The sequence below is a fragment of the Drosophila persimilis genome, unplaced genomic scaffold (genome assembly GCF_003286085.1).
Source record: "Drosophila persimilis strain 14011-0111.01,24,50 unplaced genomic scaffold, DperRS2 tig00000000-arrow-pilon, whole genome shotgun sequence".
Lineage (NCBI taxonomy): Eukaryota > Metazoa > Arthropoda > Insecta > Diptera > Drosophilidae > Drosophila > Drosophila persimilis.
In genome coordinates, this window is record NW_020825288.1 from 16,728,500 (window position 1) to 16,748,355 (window position 19,856).

The window sequence follows — 19,856 nt, forward strand, 5'->3', positions numbered from 1 at the left end:
TGCCGGAATGTCTGTGTATGCGTATGCGTGTCCAAGGATATTTGTGTTTAACCAAGCATAATCCTATTAAATGTGACAGGGGACGACAATTGGCTGGATTTTTGGCCACGACAGCGATGCTTGTACTCGCCCTTGCACCACTTTCCACCAGAACACTCCAGGACGGACCCCGCATCCAGACAGGGCAGCCAGCCATCAGTTGCATTGTCAGACCACTGGAGTGTATTAAAATATGACAAACTGTTTTTGTTTTTACCACCTCTACCCTGCGACTGTGCTCTCAGAGACTGCAACAATGGCACTGAGAGAAAAGAAATGATATATACATTCCACATAAATGATATTTCGCACTGAATGCATTGATTGAAATGGAACTCGTCTTTTTCCGAGTGTATGTAATGGGCAATGCGTCTGTGTCCTGCCCTGTCTGTCCCTCTGTGTTTATGTGTGGGTGCCACCCACCCAAAATGAGATTTTGATTAATGCGTTGAGCATGGGTTAGATGTTGGTGGTGCTGCTGCACCGCTGCGGCGGTTGCATTAGCGTCATTGCCGAAATGCCCGCAGCACTGGAGCAGCTTCTGCATGTGAAGGGCTCCCCAAATGCAAATGCAACTGCATCAAGAGGCACGGGCCTCGCGTCACGGGGCGCTCCGGCACAGGGCGGTCAAGGGCACGGGGAGACTCACATACATTCATTTGTCTTACTCAGCGCAGCGACAGAGAGCCAGAACCTGCCAGGCACAGGAGCATTGCACTTGGCACATGCAACATGCATCAGGCAGCAGGCAACAGTGCAACAGTGCAACATCTACCTCAGAAGACTGCTTTCCTCAGCGTTCAACAGAGCTTAATTCAATTGGTGGGCATGGAATATTTAAAATGATGACGCAAGTGCACCCCAGTGTAAGTCTCTATCTCGCTCTCAGACGAGTACGTTGCACTCTCCAAATCGTATTATGCACCGTGCACAAAGTAGGCAACGTGAGTCTCTTCCCGTCCCCTGGCCATGGCCCGAGGGCTCTACACGTTTCCTTTTCTTTCCGCTTCAAACTTCTTCTAGGCACACACGCAGATACGCGTTCCGTACTCATGCCCGTATGATGTGAACATTGAGCATGAGCCCTGAACGAATTCTAACGATTTTCACATTAGCAATCCGCCCTGTACCATGCCACGCCCTCGGACCTCGTACGCTCCTGGCAGCTGTCTATCTATTTGACTACCTGAACAGACGATGTCGGAAGACATTCTGTTGTGCGTTCTAGTTGTAGAACTCTCGCTCCCATCCCCATTGCCGTTCTCTAAAGTGGCAGCGTCTTCCGCTTTGCCATTCACTCCCACGACAGCCACCGTAGGAGGCTGATATCCCAGCCAAACAGATACGCATGCCTCACATGTATCTCATAGATACGCGCAGTCGAATAAGTTACCTTATTGTTCAGCTTTAACAATATTTAATATATTCCTTTTAAAGGAAGTACGCGCTGCGAGATGTCAATTTGTTGCGATGTGGGTGCGGGCGGTATACCTGTTACATAAATCACTTACATCGCGACAGTTTGCTAAATAAAAATATAGGAATATAGGCATCTATTTATAGAGATGCCTGTGCTCGGGACCATTTTCGATGCCATTTTTGGTTGAATTTTAAGCCGCTCAACTGGTGCTGCCACTGCCAGGACTCTGCTCCTCTCTGCTGGAAAATATTTTCGGGCAAATCCATTTGACATAATTACACGCCCACGGCAATGGCAACAGCGACTGCTACAGCAACATGACAGAAGCAATCCTCGTTGGAAACCAATATCCAGTGAAGGCTCACGCCCACGGTCTAGAGCCAATCCCCTTTAAGTACAGCACAAATTAAAGATTGAAAAGACTTGTTTGGCTTTAAATAAAAATGCATACAATTGGTTTATTATCATTCGTGTTTCGTTTTTCGCTTTTCTCTTAGTTTCGTTTCAATAAAAAGTTGAGTTTACACACTAAATATCATAGGTAGGTATTACATAAAATTGCTTGTAAAGATTTTTACATTTACATTTTACATACATATAAAAGTTGAAACTGAAATCGCTTTAGGATGTCGACAGTTCATACTCGTAGTTGTGCTTATGCATTGTGTGTTTACTTGCTAGGGATTACAACTGGACGATGCACTTACAGATTGCTATTCACTATTATTTACGATTAATAGTACGATTACGATATTTGATTTGTGTCTGTTTTCGCTTCGTCTCGAATCGTTTTGCTTATGGATACAACTAAGAGGAGTATGCCCCGAAAAAATGCGGGCAATCGGAATGCTGACAGAAGGATCAGATCAAGTCATCGTGAATACGTCAGACCGCTGCAGCGACTCGTATTATTTCTTGTGCTAAAATGCAAATTAAATTGGCAGAAATTAAAAAAAAAAACGTAGCCCATTCGGAAAATGCAGTATGATGCAGGGACAAACTAGTGTACATACGTATGCAATATGCAAATGATAGTTAAATGCAAACAAAATAAAATTATTTAATTCAATTAAATAAGATTTTTGTTTCTGGTTGTATTAATGCATATCTTTTATGAGGGCTTCGGATCGGGGCTGATGTGGTGTCTTTTTGTGGTTGCTGCACAACATTAAAATTTACGATTAAACTCTGGGCAATTTTCATCTCTTTTTGTTTTTAATTTGCAATGAAAATATTTTGCTTCATGATTAGTAACAAATGAGTTTTTGTAAAGGCAGGGGACACGTTATTTGCACAATTAATTAAAATTATCAATACATATGCGTACATCGTACTGTACATACATACATATATTTACATATGTATACAATTAGTGGGAAAATAATGGACAGTGTCTGTGAGTCTGTGTGTGGGTGTGCGCTTGAAGTGTAAAATCACATACGAACCACATGACGTATACGCAATCTCATCTCCTCCTTCCTTCTCTTTTATTCTTTTTCCTATTTCTTCTTTCCCTTGCGCTTGTTCTTGTTGCGGTTATTGCTGCCATTGCCACCGCGATTGCTCTGCTGCTTGGTAGTGCTCTCCGGTCGTGGAATGCCGCTGGTAACAATATTTGACACGGTCCTCGTGGTGGTCACCACACTGGTACTTGGCTCCCCAGCTGACGCTGACGCTGCCGCTGCCGCTGCCGCCGCCGCGGCTGATGTCGCTCCCTGTCCGGCGCTAGTTACAGCCTCTGTGGTCGTGGTGGTTGTCGTGATGGTCTCACCGTGCTGCTGGTCGAAGATCTGGCGCTCCGCCTCGCCGGCACTCAGCAGACGGTTGAACAGAGCCTCGCCCGACTCCGAGGATACCTTTTTCTTCTCTTTCCTCACGACCTCCGTGACGGTTACCACCGCCGCACTGTCGCTGGCAGCGGGCAGGGTGTAGGTGCGCTGTGTCTCCACCACAGTGCCACCATCGGCGCTGAGCAAATCCTCGACAGACTTGCGCAGCTGCTTTGAGATCTCGGCCAGGGCACGCTGTTCGGCCTGCAGCTGAGCCAGAGTGTCGGCGCCGCACTGGGATTCCGCTGGAGTGGGATCAGCCTCAGCTTCAGTTTCGGGCTCGGGTGCGGCTTGGGGGTGCTCCTCCTCGGCCTGCTTCATGGTGGTGTAGGTTTGCGACTTTTGGAGCTTGCCGCCGGTGGCCAGCGTATTGAGATTCTCGATTACCTGGGCGCCCTGCACATAGGTAACATTCAGCTGCTCTTCGGCATTGTCCTCCTCGTCAGAGTCGTCGCTATCCTCGTCTGATGAGTCGCTGCTTTCGTCCTCCTCGTCGTCATCCTCCTCGTCATCATCGTCGGACAATTGGCCTGCCAATTTAGCAATGATTGTGTTGCGGTTGCTGTCCTTTATCAGCTCCTCGAGCAGCTGCTGATTGCCGTTCGCGGCATCATCCTGGTCATTAGTTCCACGGGTTGTGACCGGGGCAGCACCAAAGTCAACAACATCGTCCATGGCATCACCGTAGGCGCTCCTCTCGTCGTCGTCCCTCGCATCGCCAAAAGCATCCTCCCCATCCTCCTCATCGTTGTCGTTGTCGCTGTGCTCCTCGAGGCTCTTCTGTAAATTCAATTTGACGCGCTCGTTCTCCAGCAGCTCCTCGAGCACAGTTTTCATTTTTGCATTTAATGACAGCTCCGACCTGCCGCCCACAACGCCTCCGCCGCTCTGGGGCAATACAAATGTTTCGCTACGCAGCACGGACACGGCCCCCTGCTCGAATTCGTCATCGTCAAACGGCACCCCGCTCACGTGGATGGTGCGGGCAGTGCCATCGCCCCCGATGACGGGATTTAGTACCTCCACGATGGTCGTCTCCTTGGCCAGTGTCTGGTGGAGGGACAGCGGCGTGGGCTTGATGCGCATCTTGCCGGATGTGACGCTCTCGATGGAGGACGGTCCGTAGGCATCCGAATCGTGTCGCAAAAACAGTTTCTCATTATTGCCCTGGACGGTAACAATAGAGGCGGTATCTTCCTCTTCCTCCTCTTCTTCTTCATCCTCGTCGTCGTCGTCGTCGTCATCGTCGTCATCTTCTGCAGCATCTTCGAAATCATCTTCCTCCTCCTCCAGTTCGAATGGCGGCTGTGTTTCGTCCAAAGTGCCATCCTCCGACTCGGGCACCTGCAGCTCCAGTGAAATGATGCGCTCCTTGCAGGTCTCCACCTAAGTACATGGGAGATGCGGATACGTTGTGCATTTGGTTTTGGCCAGCACACTAACTTCTAACGAAAGCAACGACAGAAAGCAACAGGCAGGTGTCCACAACCAGAAGCAACTCAATATACATGGAGTTTATGGGAAGCAGGCGCTTTGAATCGCTCAAACTCGAATGAAGCTAATTTACACAGCGTGGTGGAAAATGAAAATCTTGTGAATGGTGCATAGAGTGAGTGTAAGCCACAGCCCAACAAAAGGTGTATTAGTAGAGTGAAATTTAAGTTATAAATGCTTACAGAGGTGTAAAGGTGTAAGTCATTAGTTGTTGTGGGAGGAGAAGGACAGGCTGGGCAGGGCAGGGGAGGGCAATACATATGTGCAAAAGTTTTTAGGTTCAGTTGTCTAGAACTAATCTGATCTGATCAGGGCCAGTAGATGACTAGCTGTCTGGCCGTCGAGAGAGGCGTCTAGGTAAATGTAAGGTAGGCACGCACGATGGCAGCCATGTCGTGTACGTGATATGAGGCAAATTGACAAACGACTGCTTCTGGGGAAAATTGCCTGCATTTTCTACTTGTCAAAGTGAAAGAGTCCTGAATAGGAAGATAAGCTGAAACCAAGTCCCGCCGCTCCTCTACTGCCGCTGACAGGCCCTGTGCACTGTGCACTGTGCAATCGGAGAACAGAGGCTGGATGGCTTCTGCAGGCCCCCTGCGGTGCGGTGCATTTTGTGCAACGGGGTCAGCCTCTGGCCAGGAGGCTACCTCTCAAGGCAAGGCAAAGGCAAAAGTTTCTCTCCAGCAGTCTGCCTACAGCAAAGTTTTTTGCACTCGAATTACCCGGAATGAAACCACAACCAGCTTGGGCTTCAGCTTCAGCCCCTCTTTCAGCTGCAGCTCCAGGGCCATTGGCTGACATTCTTTCTAGTGGATGATGGGGTTGGGCTTTCGGCTCTGATGGCCTTTCCTTCCGTTGGCAAATTGAAAAGCAAATCAGAACCGTTTCCGAACCGAAACACGTGCCCCCAAAATATAACAATAGCGCATAAAATACTTTGCGTGTTTGTTTTTATTTTTTTCGTTTTTATTTGCATTCTTTTCGGATACCCTAGAAGAGGGTAATTGCAATGCATGGAGGAAAGTATTTTTGAACTATAAAGTAAAGTTGTTTTTTATTATCCTTCAATCAAACGATTGGAAAATCTGTAGTGTTGTCCGATCTCGATCACGGGCGACTATTTTCTATAGCAAATATAATAAGAAATGGTTCTGCTAGGGTATCAAAAGCTTCGACCCTCGGGCCACTGCTGTTTTGAATTTATTTATTTTGAAAGTCATTAAAACGTGGCTGCCGCAAAACAAAAAACTTTTGCTTTAATTTTAATGGAGCTGGCCATAAAAAGCTGCGCGTCATTATACTGCGTTTGCATACCAAAAATGGTATCCAGAATCAAGTCGAAGCCCAGGCCGATTGACGGTCTGACGGTCGTCTTCGCCGTCATCGACGTCGGGCGTCTATAGACACGTGACAACAACAAACCCTAAAACAGACAATGAAACTCTTTGAGGGTTCGAGACCCTGAAGTTGTGTGGTAAAACCGCGACTCTCAAACATCAACAATAACTGGAAATGATTTCAGGCCCCGCGCGAGTGCCCTGACTCTGCTCTGGCTCTCGACTCTGAAAACCTTTTCGCGTAGGTGGCTAACAAAAGTGGCTTATTGTCCTTTTATGCGCTGCACTTCAGCCGAGGATGGTGGATGGTGGATGGTGGATGGTCGTGGGAGGACTGCTGCTTGCGACCACCTGGTCGCGTAAGCTGGAGAAATGTCAACAGAATCCCCATAGCAGCCGAGAGTGCTTCGCGGATGTAAAAATTTGTTTTTACTCAACAATTCGAGCCGGAGATACTAAAAAGCGGAGGAGAGTTTCCCTGAGAGAATATGCACAAACAGACAAAAGGCTGACAGAAACAGGCCACGACCTCGACAGACCATAAAAATGATGAGCTCTATAAAATAATTAAGACTGTGAGGGAGACGGGATTTGCAGGAACGGGGACTTGGTGGGGACGGACTCGTGAGATGTTTGCTTTGTACAATGAGAGACGAGACGAGTGCTGCTGGATCCATTCAAGTGCTTTGTGGGTGTGCATTAAATGTTTAGGAGCGTGCAACCTGATAACTACTGTACGAAACAATCTACTCGCAGATGAAAGACGCACAAACAAGAGGCGGCAACAAAAAACCGGGTATACTTGGAAAAAAAGAGAGTATCTAAAACGCTTTAGCATTGCTCTAACGAAACTCAAGATTGGTGCCAATTGATATATTTACAGTACGGGTGACTGGATTGGATTTAATTTTGATTTTGTATGTAGCTAACCTCCGTTTCGATGATTTTCTCAATGTACTCGACGGTCCGCAGTTGAGGTCGCCCCGTTATGGGGCAGGCAACCTCCTCAGTGCGGCGCACGATTTTCTCGTCGAGTATTTTCTCGCGTTCGCGTACAATTACTGGACCGTCGCTTGATTTTATGGCAATTTTTGGAAATACTATTTTCGGCTGAGCCTGATTAGTGGATAAACAGCCATAAAGAGGGAGAGACAGAAAGATGGAGTGGGTTTGGGTGAGAGAAAGATAAAGATTGAATTTTGATTGAAATATAATTCGAGCGAGCGAGCACTTCATTCCTTCTTTATCCCTCTCATCATTAGTCACAGTCGAGAGGTAGGCTGGGCGTTTAGTTGGGGTTATTGTCTTGCAGTTAGTAAAGCAGACCATATGCAGCGCTTTTCTGGGTTATGTTCTCGGGCAGGATCGGGCCATTCCTCGGGCGATTCGCGCGCATGTTAATGGATATGTGGCTTTGGTTTTTGTTTTTGGGGGGGTTTTCGCTATGGGTTCGGTTAGTGCTCAAGATCAGTAGGGCCCTGGAGATGCCACTTACCTCGCTGGCCCTCGACTCGTGCGTGATCAGATCATCGGTCACCTTGCGCATATTCTTGATGACATCCTGGGCCTCGACGGCGCCCTGCTCGAGGGACCGGAGACGGGCTGCCCTCCAGGAGGCACGCTTCTCAGAGCTACATTGAATGAAAGTGAAATCCATTAGATATGTCTTTGATTTTAAGGGGAAATAACTACTCAATACGGCCGACAGACAGAATCTAAACTCCAGCTGAAGCAAAAATAATTACAAAATGTGACTATTGTACAGAGAGACTATTGTATTTACACAGAGACAGAGATATATATATATATATAGTAAGAGTGTAAAAGAGTAGAAGTAAGATTGGGTGTGGGTGTGGCCTGGACAGTCACCGCAAAAACTAAAAACAAAGATGGGGGAAGGTGTTCCATCAATGGATACATATACTATACAAGGAGGATACATATACGGAAACATTGAGAATTCATATTTGCCTCTTCTCTGCGTGTGTGTGTGCGTTTGTTTGTGTGGGTGGGTGCATTTCTTGTGGGTGGTGGGGTGTAGGCTGCGGTCGAACCCAAATGGGGATTGTCTTTGTCTATTGCCCTCGGATAAGCTACGCCTACAGCTGTATGCCGGACAGCAGATGCTTGACCTGTGACCCTTCTTTCTGGGGCAGCTCCAACCTGTACACAACCTGTGCACGCACGTCAACTCTTTGACCGGCACGCATATAACTTACTTAATCATGGCCCGGCTCTTGCCTGTGGGCGTTGTCGGGGCCGCTGGCGATGTTGGCGACGACGGCGACTCGCCCTGGAGTCGCTCCTCCTCCAGCCGCCTTATGTACTCGTCGACACCGAGGCCCGCCTGCCGCGCGGCCGCTGCCAGGGCGCGGCGTTCAGCCTTCAAGGTGCGCACGGGTATCCGACTGCTGGTGGGAGATGTCGCCGCCAGCTCCTCCTCAAGGTCCTCGGGTATGGTGGGCTCCTCTGGCTGGGATTGCTGCTGTTGCTGGTGCTGTTGCTCCTGCTGCTGCTTGAGGCGCTGCTGCAGTGCTGGCGGAATGACAACTTTGACCTTTGGCTTCGGCAGCAGCGAGGGCTTGGGCGGATCAGTTGCCGTGGCAGGCTTGATGGGAGCCGCCTTCGCTTTTACCTTCTCCTTCTGCTTCTGCTTGGGGATTTTGCTGACTTTGATGGGGGCGTGCGGCAGTGTCGGCGCCAGACTTTGTGCGGTTCTGTCATAATTTTGAGATTTTTGTTTGTTTTTTTTTCGGTGTTCGAATTGTGCAAAGTAAAACACACATTTAATCAAAAAATTAGCTTGTTGTTTGACAAAAAGGAGGGGTGTGGTTTGTGGTGGCGGTGAAATGCGGTTAGCACGTGATATGAGCTGTTACAGACATAATGACGTTAATTTTAGTCTTTTCCTTTAGTCACACACACATGTACTGACGCGCACGTACGTGCCCTGACTTTCCTCCGCAGCTACACAGTTACCGAGCTACCCCGAGTCTCCCAGTGCTCGAAAACTTTGGAATAACAAGTCGAATTCGTTGTAATTAAAAACCAAGAAACATACTGTAAAGTTTTACACGAAAACCCTCCTCAGCCCAACTCATCAGCCCAGTTGTCGGTAGTCGTCCCAGTCCCTGACAAAATCACTTTTTGAAAAACTTTCCCCAACAAGTGCAATAACATGGCAGCTGGAGATTAGCGTGTTGGGGCTCCGGCTCCTCCTTCGAGCAGAAGCAGAAGCACTAGCACCAGCACCAGCAGCATGTCTGTGGAGTCGTAAAACTTGCCAAACGGCGTCTCGCACTATATAACTATATATATACGATATACGCATATATATAGTGTATATGGTATGCAAAATTTAATTTTAAATAAAGCGTCTGAGAACTATTCGCAAGACGGTTTCTCATGTATATTTTTTTTTTTTTTGTTTTGTCTAAGCTGCTGAGAGACCTATCTATGGGTAGCAGAATCTTCTCTCCTCTGACTTTACTATTTTTCTTGCACCCAACTGGCTTTTGTTTTAAACAAATTGCTACACACTTTCAATTTAACTTTAATACGAAATTATTCCGCACAGAGCCTCAGCTTTGGGTACGGCTTCGTCGTCTACAACTATACGGCGGTAGTGGCAACAACTTCTGCTTGAGTGATTTATGTTTTTCAATTTGGGCGCCGGCGGCGTCTTGGTGGGGAAAACTTTTCGTTGGAGCATTTTCACTACCTACGAATGTCACGCCTGAGAGGCGTCCGGAGAGGGTGCCCTGCCACACGAAGGAGTAGGGCAGATCTTGACCCAGGGAATTGCACTTATAATATTCTCCAGATTCTCTTCTTGCTCATTTCTTTAGCCTGGCATTTGCTTGGCGCTCCGCTCCTCTTATTCATTCATTTGTCCCCTCGACTTTTAAATGAACTTTGCTCTGACACTCGAGCGCGTACCGACATACAATGGTCGCCCGTCCTGGGGCTCCATCGTCCGCGCAGTGCTAGTCCTGGCGGCTCGAGAGAGAACTCCCAGTGAAAGTATTCGAGCGCTCGTTCAGCTTTTGCAATTGACAGATTTATGCAATGGGCCTGCCACGGAACTTTCTTTTCCCCCCCAGGAAAAAAAAAAAACTGTTCTGTGCAACTGTTCTGAGCTGGTGGATTGTTGGCCGCTTTCAATTGCTAATTGCTGAATTCCCCCCGTCTCATTATGATGGAGAGGCCAGCCCAGTTCGCAGCCCAGTGCTCGTTCCATAATCAAAAACACTTCCAATAAACGTCCGCGGCACAGATTGATAAGTAGTTATGGGCGGTTAGAGGGGGGTAAAGTGGGTGTGGAAAGTAAAAAACGATGCAGAAACCACAACCGGAGAGTGCTCAAAAGTTTGTTAAAGTTCAAACAATTATGCAACGGTATAAAGTAGAAGCAATAAAACTTTTTTCGATTCATTCACCTTTATTTTCTAGTTTAATGAAATTGTACTCTCTTTTTTTTGATTATTTTTGTTTTCTTTTGTTTTTTTGGTGGCAAAATAACAGCAATACATGAATATGTTTTTGTGTATGGCACAAATAGATGGATGATAAATAAATACAAAAGTACAAATACTTTGATGTGGGATGATAAATAGTATAATGACAGTGATGTAGTATAATGCAGGTGCTGGCCGTAACCATAGGCGTAATACGTAATATATATATTATAATTAATACATGGATTAGCAGTGCTTAATTATGCTGTTCTTATTGTTCACACATTAACGTATAAATATTGTATTTATAAAATATATAGAAAAATGTAACGCTGCCTCGACACTACTACTCATCGTGAATCATTAAACTTAACTTTCAGAGGGACAAAACATTTGCAGTACATGTACTATGGATAACTATTAGGACTAACTTTAAGTCAGGAACTTTAAGCACTAATCGTTTCACAATGGAATCTCACTGTAACATATGTAAAAGCAAATGCCCTGAATGACCCGCACAGCAAATTACTCGGCAATAAATCGACTCTATATCTGTGGGATCGTAACACATGTCTGTATCTTGTATCTGCGGCAATTAAAAGCCATTCACAAAAGGACATTCGTGGTCGAAAAGCAGGGCAAATAGTAATTAGTGTCCTATCTGTGGACCTGCTCGAAAAATCATTACTTTTAATAACAAACATTTTTAAAATGCAAAATGCATATAAATTATGCAATCAACAAAACGCCAGCCAAGGCACTCGTGTATCTGTCTATCAGAGTGTTAGTGTATCTATGTGAGTGTGTGCATTTTAAAAGCGTTGAAGGTGTGTGAGTGTGCAGGTGGTATACTCAAAAATTTCAAGTGCTGGCAGCCCGGACAGGGTCTCATACTCGTACTCATACTGTAGTGCAGTTGTACTCGTACTCGTAGTTCTGGGAGGAGGAGAAAAAGTTGGCCAATTTGGAAAAAGAGAGAAATAATTAGGCTAATAAAATGCACAAAAATAAAAGGCGGGCAAGTGGGCGGTACGTAACACACACGTGTGCCAGCATTAACACCATGCCTATCAAGTGTGAGGGGTGGGTGGGTGTACGGCTGTACGGCTTTACGGCTGTACGGGTGGGGCGTGGTGTTTGTGTGGCAGTAGTTGTCACTCTATAAAGTTTACGCTCGTAAAAAGTTGCCGTCTCGTATAGTAAAGTAGTATAAAAAATTACTTTATGTATATTGTAGGTTCAGTTGTAGGTTGCTTCTGTTTACTGGCTTGCTTTAGCAGTAGTAACTTATAGTCTGAAAAGTCTCGTGTCGAAATACATATATAGATATACAAATACAAATAAATATACATACATACATACATATATGTATGTATAAAGGTTAGAGTTTAAGTTTAAGTTATAGTTGTAGCTTTTAATTATAGTTATTGTTAATAAACGTGTCACATTCTCACAACTGTGTGGTCGGTGTGGGTGTGTGGTTGTGGTTGTGGTTTGTGTTGTGTCAGAGCTTATTTTAGTTTTAACATCTAAATACTGCTTCAATTTCTTCAAGTGGATTCCTGGAAAAGTGATTGGGAAAAGCAGAAACAGAGAGAGAGAGAGAAAGAGAGTTTGTTGTTTTTTTTTTTGTGAGATTTTTTTCTGGTGTGGTGTACAATCAAAACAGGTGCAGAGAGTCTCGCTAATTGTAAAATAATAAACACAGTCAAATTTCCACTCATTTTTGGTCTGGTTCTGTTTCAGTTGAGCCGGGGGGTGGTGGGAGGGGATTTTGATTAATATTTATGCCCAACGAAAAGGGCAAAACAAAAAACGCATACTATAGACAGCCGAAAGGAGAAGAAAAAATAAAATAAAAATTAAATAAAATAGACTGAGAAAAGCAAACAAAAAACATCATTAACGCCCTCATTTTTAGCTTAAGGTCAAATTATGCTTTTGATATCAGAGACACGGTGAAAGAGAGACAACAACAGAGCATTCTGCGATTTGCATATGCGGAGCAGCAGCGGCAGAGGGGATGCGGACGCGGTCCATTTGTGGAACGAACGAAGCGCCAACGCCATAAAATATAAATTAATTTATGCGCAATCAACAAAACATAAATATTTTCATCTGCATAAAATCACAAAAACGTCCAAAAGTCCAAGAAGCAAACGGCCGCAAACATATACATTTATAAATGTAAAATACAATAACAAAAAAAAAACAAAAACAAAAAAATAAGAGAGAAGAGAGAAGCAGCATCGTCCAATCTGCCGCTGTCGCCATCACCACTGACCACCAATTGTCTTGTCGCGTCCAAAAGATTTTCAGATTCAGGGTCAACCGCTGCGCCAAACCGAATGACCAAAAAAAAAGTCCGAAAAACCAATTGAAAGCGAGAGCGACAGCGACAGCGAGGGAGTTATACATTTGCCAGTCCCCGAGCCCGAGTTCGATTTCGATTTCGAGTCCGATCATTGGCCGGGCCGGGCCCAAGCCTTGGGCTAACAGAACGGGGGAGACGGACGACCAACTAATAATAGTTCATAAATTATCAAACAATAAATTAGACGATTAATGCACGGCTAAGAATTCGATTGCGTTTTGCCGCCGTCGCTGCCGCCGCGTCGTCTTTGTCGTCACGGAAGCCAAACTCTAATGTTGCCAAAAAAGAAGAAAAAATTCATAAACACGGATCTGGCGAGCCTTTTGTGTTTCACCGTTTTTATAGATTTAGACGAGTTTAATTTGAATATAAATACAAATAGTTTTTTGGAGAACATTGCTATTGCCGGCTAATTTGATATCTGGGTTTTTTTCTTTTTTTATACGCAACAAACATTCTTCTGGTCTTGCTCTGTTCTATTCTATTTTTTTTACATACATTCTGCTATGCCAAAATTTATGCATAAAAACAGGAAAAAAGAAACCGACCGACCCGCCGACCGACCGACCCTGGGAGAACTAGTAGAAATTCTTGCCTAGAAATTTATTACAAGGTTATTAACATGTTTATCTTCTTTTCCTCGTTATGGATTCCAAGGGCAGGGCAGGCCGGACAGGTGGAGGGGGCACCCAGCCGCAACATAATAACACACATTTCAATTTATTATATTATTCATGTAAAGTTGTAAGGCCAGACTGGTTCGAGACCCAAAACTTTTGGCCAATTTGATTTCAAGGTTTTCTTCGACAAAAACAGCCAGATTCCAGTGGGTTCTAGGGTTCTAGGGTTCTGGGCGTTGGGCTTTGGGAAATTGCGCAGATAACTCTTGTGGGGTCCGGAGCTATGAAGTCATCGTATATTTATTCAAAATTTTAATGATTAGTTCAAGGCTACATCTAAATGCTGGCGTAGATCAAAAGAATAGCTGGAAAGTGGGAGGATTGGGAAAGGGTTTTGCCCCTGTTCACAGGGGGAATCCATCAAATGCCTTTGTAATGAAATGTACATAAATGGTGGCGCCCAAGTGAAAATATACTCTCCTTGTTTTCATAGCCCTATCCAACATTTCATCCGCAAACACACAAAAAGGACACCATTTTGTTCGTGTGTGTGGGTGTGTGCCATATGCCATATGATATCTGCTGTTGTCATACGTGTTGTCTGTCGTCTCTTTTCTGTTTGTGCACATTTTTCCCCCCTTTGCTGTTGTTGTTTTCTTCTCCTTTGTCTTTGGCTAATATACCCTTATGACCGGAAACAGGCATTCATTCGTTTCGTACTAGATGAAAGACTTCTCCGACTCTCTATCTATCTATCTATTGATTTCCATATAGATACTCGTATGTGTGTGTCTGTGTGTGGGGGGAATTTATGGGGCCATAATTTGAGGCAAAGGTCAGACTATTCGATCTGGTTTCTTGACGGGGGGATTGACCCGAGTAGGGTATGCCAAAGGCGACTCTTTCTCTCGCGCTCTGTGGCTTTTGTGCTCTTTTTAATGTTTTCCTGCAGCAGCTTTGGGGGCTAAAATTGTATTAAATTACTTTGTTGTTGCTCATTATATAATGTTGTTAGAGTCAGCCACCGGAACATCGCGTGGGGAGCAGCAGCTCCTTCAAGCCGCGACGCATATGTGTGAAAGTTTCCCGTTAAGCGGCGGCAGCGGAGGATGGGCGACAGGGAAAATATGTGTTCGAGGGGTTCCGGGTGCTCTTAAATGGCTGCCATGGATCTAGGTGGAAGGTGCTGGTGTGGGCAGGTGAGAGCTTTCAGTCGTAGTTTCTTTCATTGTTTGTTTGGCAGACACCCTACACGCAGCACAGCTTTTGAAATGACAGAAGAGGAGCAATAGAAACAGCACCAACAACAACAGCAGCTTGCGGTAAAAGTTCCGCCGGGGTAACGCTTTGTGGTTGCTACGTGTTGCATGCAACCTTCAGCGCGTCCAAGGGTCATCAAGTGGGGCAGCGACACAGGCACAGACAGCGCCCACAAAGGCGCTAATTATAATTACCAGTTTCTGTCGTGTGGCCGACATTAAAATATCATTTGTCGCCGCACCCTTCACTCCTGTTTGTTCGTGTGTGTATGGGGCGTGGGGGGGGGGGGGGGGGGGGGGGGGGGCATGCAAAAGGCTAGAAAATCAGTGAAATTTCCCGCTAGGTAGTCGTGATTCCCAGCACCTGGCTGCTGCAGCAACATACTTGGCATAAAATCATCGATTCCCCAGTGAATGCCAAAATTATGCGTACGTGTGCGTGGGCTCCTCCCCAAACGCAATTTGCGGAATGCCCCAAATGAAGTTATTCAATTGTAAAACAGATGGCATGGCGCCGCGGGGAATCGAAGTGCGCCCAAGTCGAGCACAGATATCGGGAGCGTCTCACCCTGGGGGCATACCACAGTACCACATTGCGTATACGCAATGGTGGCTCAAAATTAAGTAGAAGCAGCGCGGAAGTACTTACATTTTTGAGTTAAGTTTCCGACAGGGGGGGGGCACAGAGAGATTACACACCCGCCCACAGCCATGTACTCTCTCCTACAGGATGATTTGATGCCCACTGGGTGGGTGGGTGTGTGGTCTACAATGTACTAAAAAGATTTCGCTGGCAGAGGAGAAGCCATAACATGTTTGCCGTACACTTTTTTAAAGTAAATGAACGGCTCAGAGGCTGATTCCTGTGCTGGCTGCCGGCTCCCGTCTCCCGTCTGACGTCTGCGATTTACGAGTCCATGGAACGCGCTTAAGTGCTACATAAAACTTAAACTGCTTAGGGCTGCTTACACGCTTATAATCGTATGCATGGATATGAGGCGGAGGGTGAGCGGGCGGAGGGTGTGTGCTGTGCTGTGCGGAGTACTTACTATTAAAGACCTCTCTCTTACTCAGCCATAGATCGCTATCCTATCATATCCTTATTTAATAACACACTAAGTCTCAATAATGATTAGCAGCTCCGTCAGCGGGCTGTGTGTGTGTGTGTTGGTGTGGCATGTACGAATAGAGAAATATTTTGTATGTGTGTGTGCAACATGTTGCATGTTGTATGATTGAAAGTAATCTAATTTAAGAGCAACGTAAAGAGAAACCGGCACCAGAACCAAACCAAAAGTCAGCGGAAAAACTTGACCAATAAAAATAAAAAAATAAAAATATTGAAAAATATAGAGATAGATAATATTCTACGGTAAATGCACAAACACCGTGAAAATAATGTATGTGTGTGCGGAGTTGTGTGAGGGTGCATGTTTATGTGTTATCATAATCGTATATTCGGTTGGGGGGGTGTGTGGGAGAGGATGGCTGGATGTGGGGTTTTTTGATTGATTGGGGGGCGTGTCTGTGCATTCAGATGTAACATAAAAAGCGCAAAAACGCAAGCACCCATAATCCGAATAAATGAGAGCTCTCTCCCGGACATAGCCGACACTCACCTCATGTCTTCCGCCTCATCGAAGCGCCCCAAAGCGGCATTGTCGACGGCATCCTCTCGTGCGTTAGCCTCCTGGTCGCTGTCGTCGTCGTCGTCGTCGTCGTCGTTGCCGCTGCCGCTGCTGTTGCCGGCGTTATCATAGCGCTTATCGGTATGACTGGCAGCGTCCTTGTCAATGTTGTCATTGGCTGCATCCAATAATCTGGATTTCTTATCACGGCGCAATGTTGCAATTTTCTTCTCCTCCTCCTGTCGCAACTTTTCCACTTCGTCCTTTGACAGGAATGAGAAAACTTTCTCTGAAAAGAGAAAGAGGGATGGGCAAAGAAAGTCGTAGCAAATCAGTGGGAATTCAAATATAAAAGGGATGTCGTCAAGAGGGAAATTAAATAAATAGCGATAGTTGCATTTATCTCCTCCCGATGCTCTTTCGCACAGTCGTTGCATGCAAAACACAGGCAACAGACAGTGCGGTGCGGTACGATTCCACTCTCCCTAATTACTCGAACCACTGGAGCAAAAGGTGGCAGCAACCTGCGGTTGCTTGGCAACCATTGATAAGTGGTTTGATTGACAACTTGTGCGGCAAGTCTAAGTCTAAGATTTAAGTGGCAAGTGGCAAGTGGCAAAGTGCCAGCCAGGGAAGAGGCGGGGCTTCCATTGAGGTTCATTTGGGAAAGTTTTCTCACCTGTCTTTTGTGTGGGCTTGTGCTGATCCTCCATGGCTGATTCGAAGAAGCGTTTTTTATCGGAAACCGATTTAGGCACTTTTGTGGGTGTCGGTGTGGGCTCTGCCGCCTCCTGGCCGCCAGGTGTTGACTGAAAAATGGCAAAAGGTTTTTCGTTAGCAACGACAAAGGCGACACAATAAAGCAAAAAAAAAGAAGCCCAAAGATTTATTAATACAAAAATCAATAGACATATAAAGTCGAAACGGCAGTAGCTTTTGACTTTGTGCGCCATATTTTCAATTAAATGACTGGGAAAAAAAGGAAAGAAAGAAAGAGCAGCGAGAGCATTTTCCCCACAGTGAAAGCGGGGAAAGGTCCAAACGACCATAAAGAAAATTGATGACACCACACACACAGACAAAAGTTTATTAAAAAGCAGAAGCGGAACGGAATGGAACGAACTGCGAGGTTGCTTTTTTCTTGTTGTTTGTGGGAGGATCATCATCCGTAGGCAGAGAGGTCGAGGCTTCAATCATAAAGCGAGCCCAGGGAGCTGTGTTTGGTTCCGTGCAACCCGGGGGCATGTAATTTACGGGGGGAGGCGGACACTGGAAGACTGGGCTTAGGATGGCTGCAGAAGAGGGCGCAAATTACAGCTGAGAGAGCGGGCTCCATCCTCGACCAGGGCCATTTATCACCCAAAGTCATGTACTGTCGGTTTTATGCTTTCATGCAATTCCTTCGTTTTAGCCAACATGAGACGACGACGACGACGACGCAGTGGACGCCAGCAGCCAGGAGCTGCAGCAGATAAGAGCCCGGCCGATGTGGGGGATGTGTGTGGCCGGGGGGTGGGGCAGGGGATAGATAGTTAGTGCCTCCAGCGGCAGCAACAGCAACAGCAACAGCAACGGCTACGACGACAAAGTCATTAAATGGCAACCATGCAATGGGCCAGAACGATGGGAAAAACAAAAGCAGGGAGCATCAGCATCAGCAGCAGGCCAAAGGCCAGCGTTAAACTGCACAAATTGCAACCGTATACCAATCCCTGGCTGTGGGCAATGGCACTCCAGCACAGATACGGGATATGGGATACGGGATACGAGAGTCGGGGACAAGACCACACTAGGCCACTCCTGGGCTCATAAATAAAGCCAGGGCCAGGACCAGGACCAGGACCAGGACCAGCACTAGGACCAGGACCGGAGACCATCGACCAGCAACGAACGATCCAGCGACAAGTGCATGGACAAAAGTGAAAGCTGAGAAGGAGTACAAGCAAAAGCAGGAGTGGCAGGAGAAGAAGCAGAGCTAAGCTGTATTTTTAGAAGAGAAATTAATTTCGTATCGGATTTTTCGATTTTCAATTAAAGTCAATGTCTGGGAGCGAGGCACTCGGTGTCCTGTTTGGCCCCTTGCCTTTACTTCATGGTAAAGTCCAACTAATAGAAATTTATTGAGCCATGAAAGTGTTGAGAGAGAGAGAGAGAGAGAGTGTGTGTGTGTGTGTGTGTACATGCAACCCTCGACAGAGCATTAAAAGCCAATAAGCCATGGAAGTGGGGTGGCAGTGGTGGCATGGGGAGTGTCATGCTAGTCGGTGACACATCATCGATAAGATAAGATAAGATAAAACGAAAGACAAGGCCCTATCGCGGTCTATTAGGGGTACTCGGCGCGTACTCCCCGATAAGAATACAACAACGTTGATAAGGGAAATGGGAACACTGGGAAATACACCTGCTGCTGCTGCTGCTGCGGCCGCCTATATATAGCGGTCTATTCTCGCTGGCCAAATCAGTGCAGGGCCCACTGCCGAAGCGTGTGAGTGGCATGCCGCACAGCAGGGTCTGCCCACGAATGAGTGACCCACAAGTGAGGTCAAGGTCAAAGCTCGCACCCATCTAGTTCAAGGGGCATTTACCGAAATAAACATTTAAATTAGAACCGAACCGAGGGGTTTTTTTTCTGTCGGTTCGGGGAGGGACAAAAACAAAATGAAAAGCGTTCCGGCAACGGGGAGTACGAATACGAATAATACGCAGTGTTTATTTGCCTTAAGGTATGCAATTAAAAATGTTTCAGCTTTCGTTTTTTTCCCACCACTCTCTCCTGATAAAAATAAATTAGCATTAAAATCAACTTAACAGAGCGCTCTGCTCTTCGCTACAGCGAAATTAACTTTATAAATTGTTAAATTTTATTTTCTGTTTGTCTCTGTTTTTTGTTTTCCTTTGTTTATTCGGTTTTTTGGTTTTTGCAGTGTTTCGGTTTTTTGGTATTTCGTTTTTCATTTTATTCAAGTATTATTTTCCTTTCGTTATAATTATTTATTCGTTGGGTTTTGCACCGTAAAATAGGGGGTGGCATAAAGTTAATGGGCCAGTGGGCGTGGCACTTAGCTGCAGTTGGGGGGGCGGGCGACCGAAAACTGTTTCAATCAACGTCAAATTAAACCTGACCAAAAAGTGCGGGGGCGCCGGACAGGTCGGCTGCTCAATTTCAACTGCAATTTTCTGAGGGGGGCGGGCAATTTTATCGTGGATGTGGCTTGGGGCTAGGTGGGGGCTGGGTTGATTGTCAAAGTCAACAAAAACTCGCATTCTAATTAGCTCGAAAGGTGCGGCGCCTGGGGCAAGTGCTGCCAGGGAAATCCAACAACAAATCAATCAATTTAAATGGCGAACGAAAATATTGAAAATTGTGCTACAAGAGAAACCCATTCACTGCCA

The 19,856-nt window shown here is 46.0% G+C and overlaps 1 protein-coding gene across 1 annotated transcript in view; it reads right to left on the reverse strand.

Moving 5' to 3' along the window:
- Positions 1-1,891: 1,891 nt before the first annotated feature.
- Positions 1,892-19,856, reverse strand: part of LOC6587460 (protein lap4) — a 69,173-nt gene continuing 51,208 nt past the window's right edge. Inside the window, exons 22-28 of the mRNA XM_026984217.1 lie at positions 17,140-17,269; positions 16,452-16,749; positions 8,342-8,839; positions 7,618-7,753; positions 7,053-7,238; positions 2,905-4,674; positions 1,892-2,379 (exon numbers count right to left, since the gene is read on the reverse strand). Of these exons, the coding sequence (XP_026840018.1) occupies positions 2,959-4,674; positions 7,053-7,238; positions 7,618-7,753; positions 8,342-8,839; positions 16,452-16,749; positions 17,140-17,269 (2,964 nt within the window). The 3' untranslated portion in view covers positions 1,892-2,379; positions 2,905-2,958. The remainder of the gene's footprint in view (positions 2,380-2,904; positions 4,675-7,052; positions 7,239-7,617; positions 7,754-8,341; positions 8,840-16,451; positions 16,750-17,139; positions 17,270-19,856) is intronic.